The 21,758-nt window shown below is 48.6% G+C and overlaps 1 protein-coding gene across 3 annotated transcripts in view; it reads right to left on the bottom strand.

Annotated features, from left to right (window-relative positions):
• Positions 1 to 385: 385 nt before the first annotated feature.
• ahr1b (aryl hydrocarbon receptor 1b) overlaps positions 386 to 21,758 on the bottom strand; it is a 33,082-nt gene continuing 11,709 nt past the window's right edge. Inside the window, exons 3-11 of one of the 3 annotated variants that reach the window (XM_062446841.1) lie at positions 17,356 to 17,471; positions 13,421 to 13,510; positions 11,736 to 11,859; positions 10,834 to 10,967; positions 8,411 to 8,613; positions 8,149 to 8,258; positions 6,611 to 6,752; positions 4,748 to 6,455; positions 386 to 2,496 (exon numbers count right to left, since the gene is read on the bottom strand). In XM_062446841.1, coding sequence (XP_062302825.1) covers positions 2,329 to 2,496; positions 4,748 to 6,455; positions 6,611 to 6,752; positions 8,149 to 8,258; positions 8,411 to 8,613; positions 10,834 to 10,967; positions 11,736 to 11,859; positions 13,421 to 13,510; positions 17,356 to 17,471 — 2,795 coding nt within the window. In that variant the 3' untranslated portion in view covers positions 386 to 2,328. Of the gene's footprint in view, positions 2,497 to 4,087; positions 4,244 to 4,747; positions 6,456 to 6,610; positions 6,753 to 8,148; positions 8,259 to 8,410; positions 8,614 to 9,036; positions 9,373 to 10,833; positions 10,968 to 11,735; positions 11,860 to 13,420; positions 13,511 to 17,355; positions 17,472 to 21,758 lie in introns of those variants that run through there. The other 2 variants (XM_062446839.1, XM_062446840.1) reach the window with 2 other exon arrangements.

Here is a 21,758-nt window from a genome sequence, read left to right as displayed (position 1 = left end):
CTGGTATCAATACATGTTTGTTTGCTCTCCGCTGGGCGAGTGTTCACACATTGGCTTGTGCAAAAAGGGGAGATGGGCCGGATGGGGGAGGAAATCGATAGGAGGGGGGGCTAAAAGCCTTCCCAGAGAGAACAGGCCCCTCCATGGTACGACGTGCCTCACTTCAATCTAGGGACAAACATGTCCCTTAAATGTGTGTCACATATACCATATACAGCACAGCTGACAGACACAATGGCTTATCCAATCTGCTACCTAACTACATGACATTTTATTCATTTAGCAGGTGGTTTTGTCCAAACCAATTACAAGAGAACAAGGTTAAGTGAGCCAGTCACAAGTCTACAAAAACAAAATAGTTCACACAGCATTTTGAGACGATTCATTGTGATCGCACCAATTCTTTATTTCCAGGAGTACATTTCAACAAGCAGTCCAAAAACAAACTGATCCAACTTTTTTTTTTACAACTACAATAACTCTCAGTGTGTTAGACAAATTACGTGATAAAAAAAAATCAACAACACTACGGTCTGGAAAGTGAGTCTCACCAGTACCTGTATGGCACCTTATTCTTTTAGCTTCAGTGACAAGAAAATAAAACACACTATAGGAGAAATATACAGACAATATCGAGTCCAAACTGCATTCTACAAGCCTACCTTGGTGCTAGAGAAGAGAGCTTGTAAGGAGTGGTGCATTTAAAGTAGTGTGTGCAACACTGTCATCAAAAATAAAATAAAAACTCACATTTTATTATGTACACAACAGCTTTTTTGTTCTTTGAGTTTGATTGTCACCTTGCTTGTTTTGTCATACAGTAGCCTATATTTGATCTTACAACTGGTTTAAATAATCTATATAATATAAGAAAAGTCTGTTTACAAAAAAGGACACAAACAAAAGAGGCAAGTCTGTAAATGCATTTGTTGTAACCTTATTGTCATAAGTCATCTTACATTTTAGTACCAATATTAATAAAATCACTTTTAAGCACCTTTTGTAAATGAAATAATAGCTTTTAAAAGTCTCGTACATTATACACAACACATTCGACAATGGAACCGTCCATTGATAAACTACAGAAATTTATCACAAAAGATTCTCTCTCATTTTGGTTTGGTTGAATCCATTTGAACAAGACTGGAGTCCTTGACGATGGACGTCTTGCTCTCAGCGTCATTTCCCACAACAAAACCATCAGTCCTGGAGCTCTGTAAGAGTGAAGGCATTTGTTAGAAGCTCTTACCGAGAGAAAACGTGACAAAATGGGTTGCCACACTGTTCTCTAGTCGTGACTGTTGTCGTTACAGGACTGAAATGTCGAACGGAGAAAAGAAAATGCTTCGGTTAGGTTTCAGTGCTCCCACTGAGCAGCAGAACACATGTCTGATGACGCTAAAGAATAAGTGACATCACTGTAAACCTCATCCAGGCCAAACTGCAGCATCTGATAACACTCAACCACGAGGATCTCCTCGTCTTCCGTTTCTCAAACCAAAATGGCAGTTGACCACTGGATGTACTTCATCTGCAAAATCTGAGCTGGAAACCTAAATGCTGTAGTAACGTCGTGAGGGCCACCCTGCCCGACAACACAACCTATTTATATATACCTCTAGTCTAGCAGATGACGAACAACGTGACAAACACAGAACATTTGTATATTCGTTGAGTTCAAAGAAGCTATGGAAATCAAACTTCCTGTTTGGACATTGGACGTTGTGTATTGATTCAATTTTCTCAAAACATTCACATTCCCTCTTTAGTAAATTCACGAAAGTATTGGCGAGACTTACCTCACCTCTGGTGAGGTAAGTCTCGCACTTACACTCCTGTTAAACGCTGTTGTTGGGAATTCCTAGTTTTGCTAGTTCACCATTGAACATCATCCTTATCAATCTTTACATGTAGTTCCAAAAATATTTGTTTTCATTCAGAAAAGCTTTCAGCTTTACAACAGGGCTTAATAATGAGCTGAGCATGTCCTCCGTGTATTCAGTAAAGGTACAGTACAGTACATCAAACAAATATCAGGAGGTGATGCATTTTTGAGAAGGGGCCTGGACGGGTACTGTGTCCATAGAGCAGATGTCTGCTGTGAGGACTGCGGATGGTTCGGCAGCCTAACAAGAACTGAGAACCACAAATGACATGTATACGGTTACACAGAAAACAAGTCACGTCCACAGGTTCGTTTTTTGTCTTTCTTCTTCTCCTTTTCCTCTCCTCTCTCGTTTCTCAGTTCTCGTCTCCCTGCCAACTTTCGCCATGCGCCGTCCGGTGGGCTGGGGTGGGGGTGGGGGTGGGAGGGCAAGGGGGTCTTCCTCAGAGGTAGAAGCTGGTGGCCTGTGGGTCGGGGAGCGTGGGCAGGGAGGGGAGGGTGTCCGGGCAGGTGGGAGGACTGCCCCCGAGGGTGCTGCTGTTCCCGTTGAGCCTGAGACGGCCCCCTGTGTAGGCCACGCTGGTGTTGTCGAGAGGGCAGTCGTTCACCATCTACACCAACAGTGAAACAAAACGAAACAATAATGCAAGCACAAGTTGAGCCTTTTGACCTCCACAAATGATACAGTATACACTTCCTCTTACACTGTGGATGCTTACACAGACCCCTGGTTTGCAGCAATCCCCTCCCCGTACAAAAAGATAACCAAGGGAAATACAAATGGGCACTGCTGTCATGCATGGGGTTAGTGTGGAGCCATTGACCCTAATCACACGCTGTAAAACAGGTCAGGCAGCCAGCGAGGGCGAGGCAGCAGCTGTTTTGTGGGCTGGGTTTGTTTTGGTGCATGCAGGATGGGAGATAGGGATAGGGTTAGGGAGAGAGAGAGAGAGATGTTCAGATAGATAAGCTTGATCCTCTGAAATGTGTGACTAAACAGTAAAGTGGGTCAAGATCTGTGTTGTGCCACAGTGAATTACTTCCTCACTCTGGGACAAAATGCGACATCTGAAAGCTCCAGTGTGTAAAGTGGCTGCAGTGACAGCTCCTACCGTACAGCCTACATGTGCATGATATAGAGCTCCCTTGGGAACCATCCATTTATAGATCTGAATAATCACACCTTACATACGGTAGCCCCCCACAGGGTCGGGTTTAGTTGAGAAGATTTTTCAGTTTCGACTCCAAAATCCCCCAACCCTCCAGCAGAGCACACCCAACGGCTTGTTTAGCACGTTTTGCGGTTGGGTGGGACTTGACAGGTAGAAAATCATCCCCACTCTCTCTCTCTCTCTCTCTCTCTCTCTCTCTCTCTCTCTCTCTCTCTCTCTCTCTCTCTCTCTCTTTTTATCACTGTGACTGTATTAGGTAATGGCGATGGGCAAATTGTAGGTCAACCAATGCCTATGCTTGACTGCCCAGCTTGGCTGTATTTTCCTTTCATCGGTGACTGCTGACCCTAAACAGAAACAGTGTCGAGGCAGAGCGGAAGGGTTGAATGGCCGCCGGTCAGCCACTGCAGGGTGCTCTCATTCTGATGCTCCAACTTACTCCATTCATAACCGGTGTTTTGCCACACTTGCTTGCCTTTTTCACCCTTTCTATTTCTCCAACTTATCTAATCTTTCTGTAACTTTATTTTTTACAAAAAGAGTAGCTGATGCCGCCTGGAAATAAAAACAAAACCCAATATTGACAGATGACAACGATAATAAATGATTTAGGCAACTTAAAGGCAGTGGCCTCTATGGAAAAGCTGTAGATGATAAGCAACCTACACTTACAGCTGATTTGTTTACTCCCAAATTGGATCAGAGCAAACATTGAGGCCAAGCAGCAACAGTAAAAATGGTCTCTGTGAGCAGCCACTGACTATCACGTATTGCCTGGGGATCCATCTTCAGTTGGTCTTGACTTTAGTCTCTTAACTAATTAGTTGAAAACTAATGGAATTAGTCTTCTGTACCTCTGTTTACACCTCAAAAGTGTTTAAATAGTACTGTGAGATTAAATGTATTGCTACAGCTGTCACTAGCTGAGAACTGAAACAATTCAAATGTTACAAAAAGTCACAATAACTGACATAATTCAAGATATTTAAAGTCGGTCTCCAAAGTAATACTGATCACACAAACCACTCACAAGGTCAGAACCAAGGTAGTCCTACTTAAAGGTATCCAAAAATAACTGCCAAGACAACTGAGTCTGTTCATTCGTTGGAAATAATCTGGCAAGCCTCCTCTGCAGTGAAGGACCTTTTGAACCACCTGACTGGCTGATTAGTCCTGTCCCCTGACTCTGTAGGTAAAACGAGCCAGGAAGGAGCAGAGCAGACAGTGACAAACGTCTTCAAAAAGCAGATATAGAAGAGAACAAAGTTCACATAGTAGTGACTGTTAGAACGGGAGACCTACTGCGGCTCTGTCAGTAGGCTCTAGGCTGCAGTGACCCTGCCCTCCTAGTTGTATTTATATTGCATGTCTGCTCGCATCACTCTCGTTTACGGCCAACGCGATACAACAGTCCACCCCATCCCCGGGCTCCACTACAACTGTCTCTACCACGGTGGCACCGGGTTAACAGTGGGCAGTGGGCACGACTGTTGCCCCCTAAAGCTGTGATTTAGGGTGCTTTAAGTTCCTTTGAGGATAAATTTGGCACTTTGCTTTATCCTAGAAAATGTAACAACTAGCAAATCTCCATGAATCAAACACGATACTTGTGACATTGTTCTGAAAACCACTACCTCATGTAAAACAAGGAAACACTAGAACTTCACACACATTTCAGACTGAGTTTTACCTTGCTGCGAGCGAGGTCTTGGCTGCCGTTGGCTGGGTTGCTGAACATGTCGTAGGTCTCCAGGACGGGCAGGTGCTGAGGGTGGGAGAGGCCCAGGGTCTGCTCCAGCTCCAGGGACGACGTCTGCGTGGGGTACTGAGGGAAACCCGAGGATGGGACCTGGCTTTGGAACTGCAGCTGCTGGAGCTGTTTCTGATGGCCCTGCAGGTAAGACGGGCCGGAGGGCCCCACCTCCTGGTAGTGACACCCATCCCCAACTGTTCCACCGCCGCTCACCGCCACGCCGTCCACGTGCGCCACGTCGGCCATGTTGTAATTCACCGTCCGTGCGGTTTGGGAAGGGGCCGCGTGGCCGTTGGGAATGCAGACTCCGTTGGTGATCGGCGCCAGGTGTCCCTGGTATCCGTATCCCTGCCACGGGTGGCCGCCTTGCTCCCCGTTGAGAGAGGAACTCCCTTCGCTGCTCGCCTGTCTGAAGTGGCTCTGGGACTGGAGCTGGAGCAGGAGGGGGTCCGGAGCTTGCCACTGCTGGGGGTATTTGTGGGGGCTCAGAAGAGAGGCCTTCTCATTAAACAGAGTCTGCTGCTCCTGGAGTGGGCAGTGGTCGTCCAGCTCCATAGGGGACACCCAGTGGCCGTTGTGGACCCCGGTCAGTGTGCTGGTGGGCAGAGTGTGGCCCTGGGTTAGTGTGCTGGTGGGCAGGGTGTGGCCCTGGGTTAGTGTGCTGGTGGGCAGGGTGTGGCCCTGGGTTAGTGTGCTGGTGGGCAGGGTGTGGGCCTGGGTTAGCGTGGGGCCCTGTGTCTGAGGGTGCGGGGGCCAGGGGGCTGGAGCTTTAGCATGGACGGGCGGGGCAGTGCTGAGGTGCTGCTGCATCTGCTGGGACAGGTGGACTATGGGTGGTGGCTTGGGAGGCCTGTTGTGGCCGGGTAACTGGGAGGGTGTGGGGGTCTGGGGAGCAGGGGTGCTGGTGTGGGGGAGGGGGTTTGAGGCAGGAGCAGGAGCCAGGGTCTGGGGCTCCACGGTGGGCACAGGCCTGCATCCGTCCCCTCTCCCCTCCTCTGTCCTGCTCTCCAGCGAGTCGTGGATGAAGGAGAGGATCTCGTTGTTGGTGAGCAGGTCGTTGAGGGAGGGGATGTAGTCGGGATCCATCTCCACCCGGATCATCCGCTCGTCCAGGAGGAGAAGTTCCAGGTCCTCCGCGTTGAGCCCCAGGTTTTCCAGGGCGCTGAACAGCTCGCTGTTGGAGCAGCCCTCGCCCCCCTCCAGGGACAGCGAGTCCAGCGTGGCGAGGAGGGGGTCGAAGCTGGACAGCTCCCCGTTGGGATGCGGGACTCCGTCCAGCACCGCGCTCCAGCTGTCGCCCCCCAGCCGGCCTCCGCTGAAGCCGCCATTGTCTCCTCCTTCTCCCGGCTGCTCGCTGAACAGGCTGCTGTGGAAGGACATCTTGGGCTCCACGGCGGGCTGGCACACGTACACAGACTCATCCTGCCTCATCAGCGCCCCCAGCAGGGAGCTGGGGTCCAGGCTGTCCTTGAAAGTCTTGTCTGCCTTGCCCTTCTTGGATTTGCTGCTCTTGCCTTTGCCCTGCAGGGAGTCTGTGAGGCCGTGGATGGGGTAGCTGGTCTGGTAGAGCAGGGCCTCTCCCGTGGCGAAGGTGAAGGGGAGGTGCATGGAGCGCTTCCTCAGGTGCTCCCCTCCCTCCTCCTCACTGGGCCAAACACAGGATCAGGAGAACGAATCACAACGCAGAAATACGTATTGGTGATTACAAAAATGTTACTACCGGAGTTTTAATGTGTGACATTAAATTGTGGGGGGGGGGGGGGGGGAGGGGGGGAGGGGGGGAGTTACGGGTGCACTTACACTAGGGGCCTCTGGGTGGCGATTATGTAGTCCGGCTTTCCGTTCTTATAAACGAGCCTGGCGTTGGCCTGGACCCACTTCCAGCGGTTGTCCTTAGTGAGCAGTCTGAACACAGTCAGTCCACTCTCTCCTGTCTTGATCACTGCATTAACACAGGACAGCCAGCCAAGAGCACGCGTTACAGCCAAATGCAGGGTCAGTAGGGATATACAATATATATTCAGCCAGATGTTACCATTTGCACAAATTTGCACATATGCACACAATATCTGTGTCTCTCTCTCTCTCTCTCTCTCTCTCTCTCTCTCTCTCTCTCTCTCTCTCTCTCTCACACACACACATGACACATAATACACTCATAGTTCTTGATCCCTCGGCCATATGGCCTGTGTGTGTGTGAGTGTCGTAACAGAGATCCGTCTCAGGTCTCCTGTCCAGCTGTCTAGTTTTCCGGAGCAGGTTCATGATGTTGAGTGGACACAAGTGTGAGGACTAAAGTGAATGACTTTAACACACAGCACAGTCTGAAACACTGGGAAGGCAAATCCAATGTTTTCCTTGTGCCTTTCAACTATTTGACATACCAACATTTACACTTTAAACAGTCTAAACCTCATATTGCATTATGCTCAGCGGGAACTAGTGGACCTTGAGTCATTGTCCAATCCCTGATATTAGTAAATGGTTGGGGTTCAGATTTCTATCCTCTCAGGGTTTTTTGCACAATCTCTTCCATAATCTGAGGGATTATGTACAAATATCCCTATTCTCCCCCTTGCCAACCATGTGGTCCATAAAATGTTAACCTACTCCACCCTACCCGCCCAGCGCTCCTTCCTTCCAAGACATCCTCCTCCTTATTACATTGCAAAATTATCCATTTAGTCATGTAGCTGTGTAAAGTTTTTGAAATGCAAGGCAAAATATAAAGAATCGTGTGACGCTTCATTTTCAATGTTTCGTTTTGCTCACTTGGATACAGGTTGAACGTCGGATTAAACCCACATTTTTCTCTGGGGTCAGAGAAGTGGATAAGAGAATGGCATGAGATGTGTGAGAAGAGGATGAGAGATGGGTGAGATAAGGATGAGCCTGGGAATGATTGTCCTGTCATCCACCCCTGAGCTCAGATCAGAGACCTGATCACGGCTGCATGGAGAGTGGGGGTGGGAGTGCTTCAGTGTTGCCTTGTTGTGGATGAAACGGGGTCAGATGAGTTCATACACTAAGTAGGACACTGTCCTTCACTGATTATCCTCCCCGCAAACAAACAACAGTGGACAGGGAGACTAAAACTGTCATGTCTGCTGGGCCCCAACTGATTCACCACACCAGACATACCACATCCACATTCACTATCAATGGGTCTCTGTTCCACCACATTTGGCCACGACCGTGGAGTCTTCATTTTAGGGGCTAGCATGAACAATGGAACATGTTCTATGGTGTACAGTTACAGATAGCTACTTATCTAGGACTAACTGATGTGCAACAAACAAAGGATTCAAGAGTGGTGAAGCTAAAGACAGGGTTCTCACTCCGGACGTGGTTCTCGGCGCAGTAGAGCATGTCCGCCGCGTGGATAAACTGGTAGCCGGATCCTCGAACCCTCAACTCCGCCTCCGTGTAGCCCAACACAATTTTACCCCTGTGTCATCACAGATTCAGAAAGAAAAATGTCAGAGAAAAACACACAAAACAGCCTGTTAGAGTACTAGGCTACTGGCTAACTTGCTACTATTAACAATTGAACATAGCATGAATAGACAATCGGTGTGAATAGTAAAGTGTTCCCATTACTTGGCGTCGCAGGCCATTGGGGTAAAGTCCAGCTTGTGTTTGGTCCTGAAGATCATGTTCTTAGTGCGGATCTCCAGGATGGAGGGGGGCTGGAGGGGGGTGGCGATAGCAAACAAGGCCAGCTGGGGGGGCACGTTGCCCCCGTCGTCCAGCCTCTGGTTTTGCCCGTGTAGGAACTTCAGCCTGCCCTGGAGGTTCAGTGCCTGGGGTGGGGGTTAGGGGCACACAACACAACCTTTTAAACAGGAGTAAATAAGCACCATGCCGATATGTTGGTGAGATCTCAGACATTTTGACTGTGAGATATTTTAGGAAGAGATTAAAGGAAGAGGGCCTTTCAAATTAAGCTTTGCTTGCGATTAGCCTCTTATCGTCTCTGCTCTGTGCCGCATGCTGGGATGTTAACATCCACTCAACACACGAGTGAGAGAAAGAAGCAAGCTCCAATAGCCAATTGCAGCATAGCTCCAAAAAATGGAGAGCCTATTTTACTCTAGCACAAATCCAAACGGCTGATTCTTCCGCTGCGCCTGCGATAATGATATCGGCCGCGCGCTCCTCTCTCCAAATGACTTGAGAGAGTACTGTTTCACTTCTCTCTGTCGCACGCAATCATCATTATTTACCATCGCCTCTGGGTAGGCAGCGTAGTCTGTGGCTGTGCGAGTCTGTGTAGCCCCGGCTGGGGGGATCGGGAGGATGGATGAGGGACATGGGGGCCTGAAGGGTTTACTACCACACAGTAAACATTCAGGATTTCCTGTCATCTCCATTCGTAACCCCACAGGATCCCCCCAACCCCGCCCCCCTCCCCAGTCCCAACACTGCCAATTAGAGACTTAGCATGTAGCTTTAGATGGATAAAACTTTCAGCCCCCATCCCTGAAGGTAGGGTGGGGGCATGGGGGGGCTAAATGAGCACATCACTCAGCCTTACCTCCATCATAGGAGGGATATTTGCGTGGTACACCTCGATGAACGATAACGCATGCAGCGCTTGCAGATGTTGCCAGAGGGAGGTTATTTACAAACATGGCAACCCGCATGCACGGCATGTACCGTCGCACTGTTAGCTCTCAGGGAGATTCAAGTCTTCCAATGGCACTTAGAGAGAGCTGTGTTTTCCCCCTTTTCATGTCACACAGAAACATATCAGTTCCTGAGATTTGTGTGAGTGAGATTGGTGTGTCAGTGATAATGGTGTTAGCGTCCCCTGCTCTGGTTAAAGGAGGGGGCTTAGGGCTAATTGGCTTAGATGTATGCAGCAGCTTGTGCACTGGGACTACTGGGTAGGCTGGTTGTCCACGGCTATGGATCAAACTAGGTCAACAACATTCCTGTCATTTTTATTTGACTGCTTAATTGAAAAGTGAACATGTGAAAACACATCCAGGGGCAAAGACATGAAATCAACGTATTGTACAATGTTACAAACAACCCTACATCCCCCTGCCTCATCTGGTCCCCTGTTCTCCAGTCATCCTAACCCCACTCTGCCACAGCTGCCCTTTCCACTCCCTCCTCGCACTTGTTAATTGAGTCTGCTGATCTGAAGAGCTGGCAGTCATGATGTCAAGAATCTAGACTCAAATAACGTGGAGGATTACGAAACCAAAGCTATGGAAATGGGTCTGAGGCAGCCCCTGGCTTACCGCTCACGCAAATGACCTCTGTGGAGTATGGGGTAGTCCCCCCTCCACCTCCCCTCCCCTGGTAGCCTCCATCCTCACACAGACAGCTGTGCAGCTGAGCCAGGGGGGCAGGGGATACCCAGAGGATGGCTGTGTTACAGGAGTTTAGGGGGCCATCGTGGGCCCATCAACTATGGGAATCCGCTGGCTAAAGGGTACCTAGGGCCAGGTGACTTTTTGCGACACATCTCTGTTCTGTGGTCACAGTCAATGTGGACTCCCCCCCCCCTCTCTTTCTGTCTGTCTCTCTTCCTCTGTTTCTCTCGCTCTCACCCCTTCCTCACTCTATGGTACTTGGCTTAAGAGTGTGGAGAAATGCCTCCATTGGGAGCACAATTCTGACAAAGCAAATTCTGCTCTCTCGCTACTCCAAGGAGATTATAGCCTTTTCCCCACGACCCCGGGGCTCTTTTAAGACGGATTACGCGGCTAGTCGGTGGCTTCTCATCCCTTCAGCAGTCTGAAGTGTCACGACACACTGTTGACCATGCTAATAGGCTCCCTGGAACAGAGGGGGAAGAGGGCTAGGGCAGAGTGGGGCTGCTCGGGCCCCAAGCTGCAAGACCCTGTGGGGAGGGACATGGGTGGGACGGGGGATGGGGATACGGTAGCCCTGGAGGGAGAGTGGCCCCCTGGGACACCCTGGTCCTGGGGCACTCCCACATAGACTTGTGATTACAACCACAGACACCCGTTGACATAAAAGCACACTGGACTATTCTAGATACATACCAGGAAGCCCGAGGAGTTGTCTAGGAGACAGCGGAAGCGACAGACGAAGCTTCTCTCTAGGAAGGAGGAGTTCTCAGGAGGAAGCTGGTCAGGGTTGTAGGTGACCAAGGACGAGCTGGGGAGAGGCTCTTCGTCTGAGAAACCAAACAACATCCATACATCAAATGCGTTCCTGCTCAATGCACACAATGTTCAGTCATGTGCAGAACATTCCAAGCTACTCCAACTATGGCTGAAAAGCTGCTTGGTTCAGGTATTGTTTGTTATAGAGTAGTCATGGGCGCCTTTCATTATCCACATAAACCGGGGGAACAAGCAGGGTGCACTTGCTCCCAGGCCATTTTTTGTGCGAGTTTTTGTGTACGCGTGTGTGTATGAGCACGTGCAAAAGAGAACAAATGTGTTTGTGTCCACGCGTGTGCACGTGCGCGTGGGTGTGCGCCTGTGCATGCGTGTGCACGTGGGACTTCATCTCTCCCCGCACCCCACCATGCCGTGCGGAGCCTCTTTCCTCCACCCCCCCCCCCCCCCCCGCTCTCCTGTCTGTCCTGTCAACTTCCTGTTTGGGAGGAACGGGGGGACACCGCCAGCCCCTCTCTAATTGGAGCGGACGTCTGTGTGCGCTCTAACATTTACCCTGGAACTCAGGGAGCTTCTGCTAAAGGTCACACTCTCTCCCCTCTCTCCATTTCCAGCAGTCATAGTTGGGCACATTTTTGTCAGTTTTCAGGCAGAGGGGGGTGGAGGGGATAGGCCTTCTGGGTTCCCGGTGACACTAACATTACCTGTGACTGTTATCCGTTCCTATGTTACATTTACGTCAGAGTTTGCAAACTTCTGTGTTTGGTTAAGGTGGGGAGGGGTGTGTGGTGGAGGGGTGTTGATGACAGGTAGAGACTGACCTGGCAGGGAGTGCTCTGGCTGGGCCAGGGCAGGAGGGTTGAGAGCCCAGTGCAGGTTCCTCCTGAACTCCTGCTGGTCCTCAGTGTGGATGAGCTCAAACACACTCTGGTGCATCACGTCCGTCTGGAAGCAGGTGAGAGAGAACAGAGGGAGCTTCAGTTTCCCCCCACACAGACACCACTTAAACCATTCCCTCTGCTGCAATGAGGTGCTTTTGTAGTTCTGTAAAAAAAAAAAATACCTTCATGTAACCTACTGAACGACCTTTCTACGATTGTTCTAGAAAAATGTTCACACGTTCACATTTTTTTGCTATCCAACACAAAAAATAGTCCCTTTAAGAAAGATCTCTGGGCTCTTTCATTCTTACTGCCCCAGCCAGAGCTTCCTTTCACAGGGATGGACTTGAACGTAGCCTGGGGTCATATATCACACTCCCAAATCACTGTTCTATCTCATTACTTAACACAGCACCCTGCAGAGGCAGCCACATCCACACTGATTTCTGTTCCAGCTGGAGATGGGGAGTGATGACGGCGGGGGGGGGGGGGGGGGGGGGGGGAGTGGGACAGGACAGGAAGTGAAAGGTGTGGATCACACTGAACACAAGTTTGTTTCATTTATCTTGCCCTGAAACTGTGTGAGGGTGAGAAGAAAAGAGGGAGAGAAAGAGAAGCAGAGAGAGAGAGAAGACAAAGATGGAATAGAGCGAGAGAGAGAGAGAGAGAGAGAGAGAGAGAGAGAGAGAGAGAGAGAGAGAGAGAGAGCGAGAGAGCCAAAGACCTTGGATAATTTCATAAGTAAATTAGCCACATAGATTGGATTACATGGCAGGGGTACTTCTCTTGAAAGCCAATTTAATTCATCTAAGCCAATCCATAATGTTTGTTTGTAGGAGCTATCTCAGTTGTAGAGCCTTGGACTACAGAACAAGAAGTGGCCGATTCGAACCCCCCCCCCCCTATACGTCATTTAGATAAAAGCATCTACTCAATGAATACATTTTGTATCATTATTGTTTGTCTGAACCACTGGTCTTTGTGTGAAGGACACCAAGTGCTGTTTGTGCTCAGATCCTAGGATAGTCACAGAAGCATGTATCATCAAAACCACACCGTTTAGAGCAGCAAGCATTTAAGTTTAGCAGTTATTGTAATGCAGTCAGTCTCTCCTGGCTGAGACACATTGCAAGAAAACCTTGACCCACAAGTAAGCTTGCCAAAGGTAAAATACTAGAAAGCATTTAGTCCGAAAAAACATGCAAGCGATGCATGTTTTTTGACTGGACACATAATGGCTTTATGCAGTCAGGTCTTATCATATCAAGACAGCTTGGGCCAGCCATGTGATTACATACAGTATACTGTATGTAATCAACAGGGATCCAAGCAGCTCTGAGGCTCTTAACCAAGGTAAGCAGCATGAGAGGGAGCTGGAGGGTACACATGCTAAATATAGGACTCTGCCCAGTTCTTACCCACTGATTAACCCGTATCCGACCTCGAGGTCTTATCAGGAGGAAAATCCTGAGGAGCGCTTGCTCAGCTCGGTTTCAGGTTGACCAGGGGGGGGGATCGCCGCGCGTGCGTGTTGTTCGAGCGAGTGTGTGTGTTTCTGTGTGGATTTGTGTGTGTTCGGACGGTGTGTTTGACATGTCACAAACCCTGTGACCTGCAGGACTTGCCTGGTGGAAGCCCAGGTAATCCTGGATGGTGTGAGACGAGTAGAAGATGATTCCCTCTGCTGTGATGACAAGAACAAAGCCGTTGAGAGCCTGAGGAGAAGAGAGACGCAGACAGAACAATGATTGCCCAAACACACAAGGTTAGGGCATGCTTGGGCTGAATGCTTGATAAAACACATTGTTGACTGTGCGCAATTCCATGACATGGTTCTTAAACAGTGAACATTCCTTTGCTGGCTCCTGGATATAAAACATACAACGCAACAGACATGATAGAATGACAGGACCTAGGAGAGCTGGCCAGCTTTGCAATGTATTCACCTTGACAAGGGTGCCAGTGATTTGATGGAACAGACAAAGACACTAACTGCTATGATAGGCACAGTCAGCAAGGGAGACATTCCTTCCCAGTTGACATTGGTGTTTACCGAGATATCCTCATGTAGCTTTAGTCAACTCTATACATTCCGGTGTTATATGATGTTCAATGGTGTACATCTTCAGGCCGGCCCAGTGAACACTATCTCTGGATACATAGCTTGAACAGGGGGAGTGACTCTTCAGACTCCTGAAGAATGCATGACACAAGGCCCTGGTAGCTACTGCAGACTGGCAAGCACAGTCTATTGTGACAGAGGAAAATGGTGGACGGGGAGGGCTGGAGAGATGAAACACTACAGTATAAACCGGGCCATGACTTCACCCCAGGCAGTGGAGGTCGATGTCATTTGAACACACAGACAGACAGAGAGAGAGAGAGAGCGAGCGAAAGAGAGAGAAGCTAGAGCGAGAAACAGAGACAGAGAGTGAGCGAGAAGGAGACGAGACAGGGAGTAAACTAAGGCGAGAGAAAAGAAAGGGAACGCAGACGGGGGCTAGGGGGGTGGGGAGGGAGGGGGCTGAGGGGGAGGGTGGGGGGGGTGGGGAGGGTGGGGGGGGTGGGGAGGGAGGGTCACATATGACATCCAAACAAAGCCTCGCCTGCCTTTCCGTCATCATTTCATGTGGAGTAGAAGGGGTACTGACTGGAGCATGTTAACAAATAATTATTTTACCAGGAACAAGAAAATGTAACATGATGTAAAAAATCCCAACAACACCAACCTCGTCCTAAAATAGCGACTATACTAAAAGTCAGTCATGCCTGATGAAGGCCTGATGGCATATTCTCCGAGCTAGCTTCTAGCAAGCTACAAGGAAGCAAGGGGCCTCAAGCCTGTAATTTAAGCTTTACAGCTTGTGGTGTTGTGGTGATGCTAACATCCAGTTGTTGGGTGAAGCTTTTAGCAGATCCCCGCCTCGTCACCTCACCCTCCCTCCTGCTCTCAAAAAATGTGAGAAGCAGATTCTGCTACAGTAGCCATGGATGTCTGTTCAGCAAGAGCAGCCCCACCCTGGATGGATTTCTCTGAGCCCCAACACCCACACTGTACATGTACACACACACACACACACACTGTACATGTACACACACACACACACTGTGCATGTACGCACACACACACTGTACATGTACACACACACACACACACACACACTGTACATGTACGCACACAAACACACACTGTACATGTACACACACAAACACACACACACTGTACATGTACGCACACACACACACACACACACACACATGTACGCACACACACAAACACGCATGCATGCACGCACACACCCAAACTAGAGAAACGTCCAGGCTCTGTGTATAAATATTTAGATGTATCTGTCTGCGGGAGAAATTACTGCTCTTTTCCCCCTGCCTCTCTCTCTTTCTCTCTCCCCCTCTCTCTCTCTTCCCCCCCTCCCTCACTCTGTCTCTCTGTCTTTCTCTCTCAGGGGGGGTCAGGACCTATGCAGTCACAAAACATCCTGATCAAAAATGTATTTTGAATATTTAATGGCCCTGCGGACATGCAGTTGTTCAGCACAAATCCAGTTACGCACTGTCCTTCAAATGGACCTGCATGGAGTGCAACAGTATGAAGGAGAGGGTTCGGAAAAGAAACTGAGAATGAAAGATAGAAAAAGATGTGTGGAAACTTAGAGAGAGAAAAGATTAAGGAATTTGCCAGAAAAGAAAGAAAGCATAAAGTTGATGGATGGAAGAGAGAAATGAAAGGCGAGTGAGCGTGAGGAGGATGGAGCCCCAAGCCTGCCTGCCAGATGGACACACACACAGTCACAGTGTTTGGTCTGGCACTGTGTACAGCATGGCACTGAAACCTGTTTGTTTTCTCAGCCTGTGTGTGTTCTCCTGGACGCCCCCTGACAGAGTGACAGCAAACACTGGCAGGAGGCAGCGTAAACAGGAGCACAACGCAATCCTCAGTGGGTTTGTCCATTTCTTCGTGACTTTCTCTGTCTCTCTCTGTCTCTCTCTATCTCTCCCTTCCTCCCGCTCTGTCTCTCCCTCTCTTCTTTATCTCCCACAGATGTGGCCTGATTGTTTGCGATTAAGAGAGGATTATTTTAGATACTGATACAAAGAGACATAGAACTGGAACAATTCACTAATATGACTAAATTTGAGCTCCCCCCCTTCACCCCATTTTTAATAATGAATGCCTTCAAGGTCGATCTATATTTCATGAACAAGTGTCTGAAATGGAACACAGCAAGACAGGCAGACTCAGTCCGAAATAGCCCCGCCTCAACCTCTCTTTCCGGCCTTCTCCACAGCCGTGTCAGAAAAAAGGACCTCGCTCTCAAACTGCTTGCTCTCCTCCTCTCTCACCCCATCCATTCCAGTACTCCGTCACTACCATCCCCCTCCACTTTCCCATTCTTTTCCTTTCTCTCTCTCTCTCTCTCTCTCTTCCCCCTATCGTTTCCCGTCCTCTTAGCTTCATTCTGTTTCTCTCTGTCTTCCTCTCCTCCTCCACCCCCTCAGTGCCTTGAGAGATTCAGTGTTGTCAGTTCAGGAGCAGTGTGGTTGTGCATGATGGCCCAACACAGGGGGCCGCAGACAGAGCGTCCTCCCCACGGTGGAGTGTCAGGCCTGCTATGCAGAACCAGGCACTATAAGCCGACTGCCGAGAAACGGCAAGGGATTGGATGTTTATCCAATGCGCTAATGTACGCCAGTCCAAACCAATCAACTTCGGATATGTCCAGAAGCCAAGAGGCCTTTCGGTTTCCCCCGACGTCCTACTTCTAAGGTCAGTTCCTGTATGGAGGAAGTGTCCTGAGTTTAGGAGAGGGAGCCTGTCAGCTACCATCAAGGAACTCAACCTTCTAGGATAAAGGCCATTGTGAATGTGGAGTAAGCTACATAGAGAGAAACGTTGGGTCAAAAAACCACCTATTTGTTTTCCCACACCAAGCACAGACATCCCTGTCTGTGTTTGGCCGTGAACTGAACCGACACTCTGAGCACCGGATCGTTTTCCATCAACTTTCCGTTCACCAAAACATGTTTACTCGGTCAGGGCTCGTTCCCCCCGGTGGATTCCCACTCTGTAGGAGAGTCTTTCCATGTTTGGGCCCGTGTCAGCCTGCTGAGTGAACCGGCCGCCCCCCCCCCCCCGCCTCTTCCCCTCGGTCGCCGTCTCTGCTGGATGGCTGGGGAAGGAGAGTAGCGCTCAGCCAGGCGGGCTCGGGCCTCTCCAGCCTCTCCAGCCTGTCCAGCCTCTCACACACGCTTAGGGGAGGAACAGGAGCCCGGCCAGGAAGACGGGGGGGGGGGATGCTAAGAGTTGCAGCCCGCTGTGACGTCCTTTTCTGTAGAAGCAGCGGATCTTACAGGCCCAGACACGCTACTGCCGATACACGTTCTCGACTGAGTGGTCTTGTTCACTCACGAGAGCCACTCCGCTTGGGGTGGGCAACTTAAAACATGGCTTCCGCCATGATTCCTGATGAAGTTCACGTGAACATGAACCGTATTGGACACGTTAAGGATCTGCCGTACTCTGCTGTGCAGTGCTGACACCCACCTGTAGAAGGAGTTCCCCCTCAGGCATCCAGCCGTCCACCAATCGTGTCGCCTTGCTGTTGTCATGGTTATCGCTGTTAGGCGTCGACCCCTTGCAAGCGTGAGTCTTCAGAGCAACTGTGTGTGTGAGAGAGAGAGACGGAGAAAGGCGGAGAGAGAGAGAAGGAAGGGGGGTGAGTGTTAGTCTGGAATAATGTTTACAAAGAACTGCTGTGAATGTCAGAAAGCTTTATGCGTAGTACAGTACACACATACATGAAGGAGCCTTTGCTCATAAAACATTAATAAAATACCTCATTGAATACTAAATGCAAATTCAAATAATCCCCACAAACATCACACCAGCTATGAACATGAAGAGTGTTAAAAAAAAAGAAGAAGACATGCTTCCAAGCATCTACGATCCAATCTGTGCACTTGTAAGATCATGGCATCCTCCAGGTTTCCCAGAATGCAGCTGGTACAGCTGTCTTTAGCCGTGCCTGGGCTAGCGCATGCTCGGGTCTCCTGCTGCTAGACTGGGCTACACTAACAGCCCACCTCTAGGGGCCTTGGTACCTTAGTCTCAGTCCATGTTCTTCTTAAGTGCTACTAATGTCTTTGCAAATGGTCAATAAAGTGTGAGTTATGGCAGTGGGCAAACCGCACTGGCGGTTAAGTGAGAGAAAGAGACTCAAAAGCAAAGGGAGAAAGAAAGACCTTGTCTCACAGCCTAACATATACAGTCATTACAGCTGCAGTAACACATCCAGTATTTGATGCAACCAGTTTAGCTGAGAGACTGAGTGGGATCCAACTAAGGTCGAAACGATGTCTCTTGAACACCTCGCGTACGTGCAACGCCGCCACACGCCAGAGGACTGCAGCCTGCCCTCCTGCAGCTCGGGGTTCTGCTGCCAAGGAGAGCTGCGTCCCCGCGCCCCTGAGCCTGCGGCCTGGTGAGCCCTCAGGAGGGGAGGGCAAGGAGGCTAAGGAGCGGCCGGGGCAGCCTGCAGGAGATAGGGGACTGGAGGAGAGGGAGGATGGGCTTCCTGCTGTGTGGCTGCTTGGTCTGCAGTGGAACAGTATGCTGAGGTGGGGGGGACAGTGAGGGAGGGGACCGGTGAACAGTGAAGGGGAAATGCAATGAGACAGGTGGCCTGGAGAGGAGAGGGGAGAGAGGACTGAGAGACGGATAGTTCTGTGATTTCTCTAGCGGAGGGAGAGGAGCGAGGAGAGGTGAAGCGTTGCGTCTGCGAGGAGGGAGGGGAGAGGGAGAGACAGGGCTCTTTTCACTTGCGGGAGACGCAGAAAGCGCATTAGCGGACTGTGAGGGAAAGGTCACGGGCGGGTGTGACAACTCCACCGCACCTCTTGAGGCTGTCAGGTTTTCAGCAGGGCGGGGGACGCTACTCAGGGGCCCTCAGCTGACACCACATGGGCCCCAATCTAGGGCGCTCTGTGTCTTCACTGTGAGACCCTTTTCCCCAGAATGCCAGTAAAACCATGAAACAGCGAGAGTAAAGTGAACAACATATTTTTATCGCGAGTCACATTTCCATGGAACAAAATAGTACGTCCTGACTGTTTTAGAAAACTCTACATTCAGTTACGCAAACATTGTACATAATCAAAATACATACATTTCATAGCTTTTGTTCTTGAGTCTAGACCAAACAAAGAGGAGAATTGAGTCTGAATGCTTTCATGATCAGCTCGGAGTTTGTTCTCTTCAAACGGCCTCTGAGTAGGCCTGTTCTGGGATCTGATTAGACCTCAGTCAAATCCTAAAGAACCAGACTAAAATGAACAGTCAGTGAAGACCTGATTCCAGATCAGCACACGGGTTTGAAGACTCTTCCGTGACCTCTGACCCCGCCCACTGGTTTAACTGGTGTGTGGGATCAACGCTCATTAGAGGGGTCAACAGTCCATGTGATTGTGTGTGTTGAGCGTGTCTGAGGTGAGATTGGCTGAGGCTTAGGTGACAACACAGAGGTCAAAGTTGAAGGGGTCATCCACTTAGCTGGCTCCGAAAACATAGGACAATTACTTGTCAGTCTGACTATGGCTGCAAGGCTGTCAATGAATGCTCATTCTAATAGTGTAGGTTAAGGAAATTATGACAATCCAAGAAAGAGAGAAGAAGAACGCATAAGTCTAATATGTTCAGAAACGTGAAAAAGTACACGTAAAAGCAGATTTCCTCAGAATTGCCCTCGCGTCTGACTCAGGCATGTGGAAGAAATTGCGATTTCCGGTGTGCTTACATTATTCACTAATCAATATAACTAGTCATTGGATACTAGTTAGTACGTTTATCATGTAAGCTTGCTATTAATAACAGTATATTGTGTCTATGTGTCAGGTTAATAGATGTTCGGGGTCAGGAGAAAGTACTGGCTAAACAGTCCTTGTCATGACTACAAGGAGAGCTCCAACTATGAACTCTCTAGTGTGAGAGTTGTCATGTGTTGGGAGCAGTGAATCTTTATCTCTGAGACTGTTGTAACGTCATTCCTGCCTGACTGTCACAATCTATGTTTACATTCTTGTGCCCTATTAAAGATGGTCCTTCGGCTTTCGGAGCGGAGAGAGACCTCGTTGATACCTAAGCTTGGGGTTGTGTTGTCATTTATGGTCAGAAAACTGGTTTTCTCTCCCAATCTGCAGATTGATAAATACTTAGTAAAATCCAGAACTCAACTGAACTTAGTCACTCCGTTTATGAAGAGACGGACAAATCATCCGTCTCTTCAAAAAATCATTCTTCATCAATTGGCGTTGTCGGCAGGATTGCAGAACCAGATCCAGGAGAGACCCACGGCGGCACCAGTGTAAAGCAGAACCCGTGACGCGCAAAACCAAAAGGTAAGGGGATCCTTTTTCTAAAACCCCATTCACGGACTGCTTTATGCTTGGTGCGCCTGCTGTCCCTCTGCGATGCTGGTAACGTAAAAAATTTAAGAACCTTTTTTATTGTGACATTCAGTTGGGAGTCTGGTCTTAGCAGACCAGAGTCTGCTAGGCCTCAACAGGAGGAAGATAATATTAGAATCTTGGTTTAGTAAATTTGGGTCATTATTTGACTTGCTATTTTTACTTTGTCTAGGTCAGAGTTGGCGAACTCTGATAGCGTACAAGAACTCTGGTCGAGTGAAGTATTTAAACAAATATGTAAAACAATCTGTATTCTTGATCTGAGGCAAAGGATCTGTTAACAGAGAATACGGCCCATACTCTTGACCTGGGGAAAGGATTTGTTAACAGAGTGTATGGTTTTATATATACAGACCAGGGGTGAACCAAACGTATATGTTACTTTTAAGATGCATGTTTAAAGTTGTTTTTCTCTTTTAAACAGAGATCTTGTTGGGATTTTTATTTTTGTTTGAATTGTAACTGTATTAAGTGTTGTTTTGAGTTTTTCTTAAGACCAAGCACAGTAGGTGGGCGGTCATAATGTATTAGGGTCAAAGGCTTTATGCGAGAGACCGACTTTTAAGGGTAAAGTGTTTTAAACAAGTTAGGGATACTTTGACAATGTAAAGGGACAGTAAGGTTTTTACTGACAAACTTGGCATTAAATGATCAGCGAGGGACACAATCAAATACTGAGGGAAAGATAGACTGGCAGTTTATGGATTAACTCGTCTCTCTTAAACACGAATTGTGATTATTTTGTTACTTATGAGGTAACGGAGTTGAGGAAATTATTGTATGCGCGTTCCCAAAAGAGTTGGGTCTTTGTAGGCGCGTCCCATGATCGAGCGCCGGAGGGCGAGGATAGTTTGGCTTGAAAAAGACCATATTTGTAGTTCACTACCACATGATATTGTAGTTCTTTTATTCTTCAATATTGTGACCGTTTTACAGTGCTATGAGATTGTGCGACTGTTTAATAGTGCTATGTGATTTTGTGACTATATTCTAAAGTGCTGTGTGATTCTTGCTGCAGTAAATCATAAGAGTTGGCTACATAGCCTACCGTTATGAGATTTGTTAGAGATACTTTGTATTCAGATACATTGTAATTCAGTATGGGTAATTTAGCTTCCACTACGAGAACGATAGAGACGTTGTTACCTGCGAACAGTCCAGCCAGATATATGTTTGAGCTACATGGAATTCAAGCAGTGTCAAGCATTGAGAGATGGCATGCGTGGATTAATCATGACCCGAGACATTGTTTTCCGCTGGAGTGAACGTTTGATGTAAAAAAAATATATATATAGGAGAGTTTAAAAGCGTTTTTGAAAGACAAGGAAACAAGTCGGACGTGTAAACAATTTGTCAGCTGGCCAATGTTTATGATATGGTTAACTGAAGCTACGAGACGACATGGCATTGTCTATCTTGAGAAAATACAATCAGATCAAGCTAAAACTGATTCTGATAGAGAAGCAAGAAATGACCCGGAGCGTC

The sequence above is a fragment of the Osmerus eperlanus genome, chromosome 21 (assembly GCF_963692335.1).
Source record: "Osmerus eperlanus chromosome 21, fOsmEpe2.1, whole genome shotgun sequence".
In the NCBI taxonomy this organism is placed as follows: Eukaryota; Metazoa; Chordata; class Actinopteri; order Osmeriformes; family Osmeridae; genus Osmerus; species Osmerus eperlanus.
The sequence above is the reverse complement of the archived record's forward strand: the minus strand, read 5'-3'. Positions and strand labels throughout refer to the sequence as shown.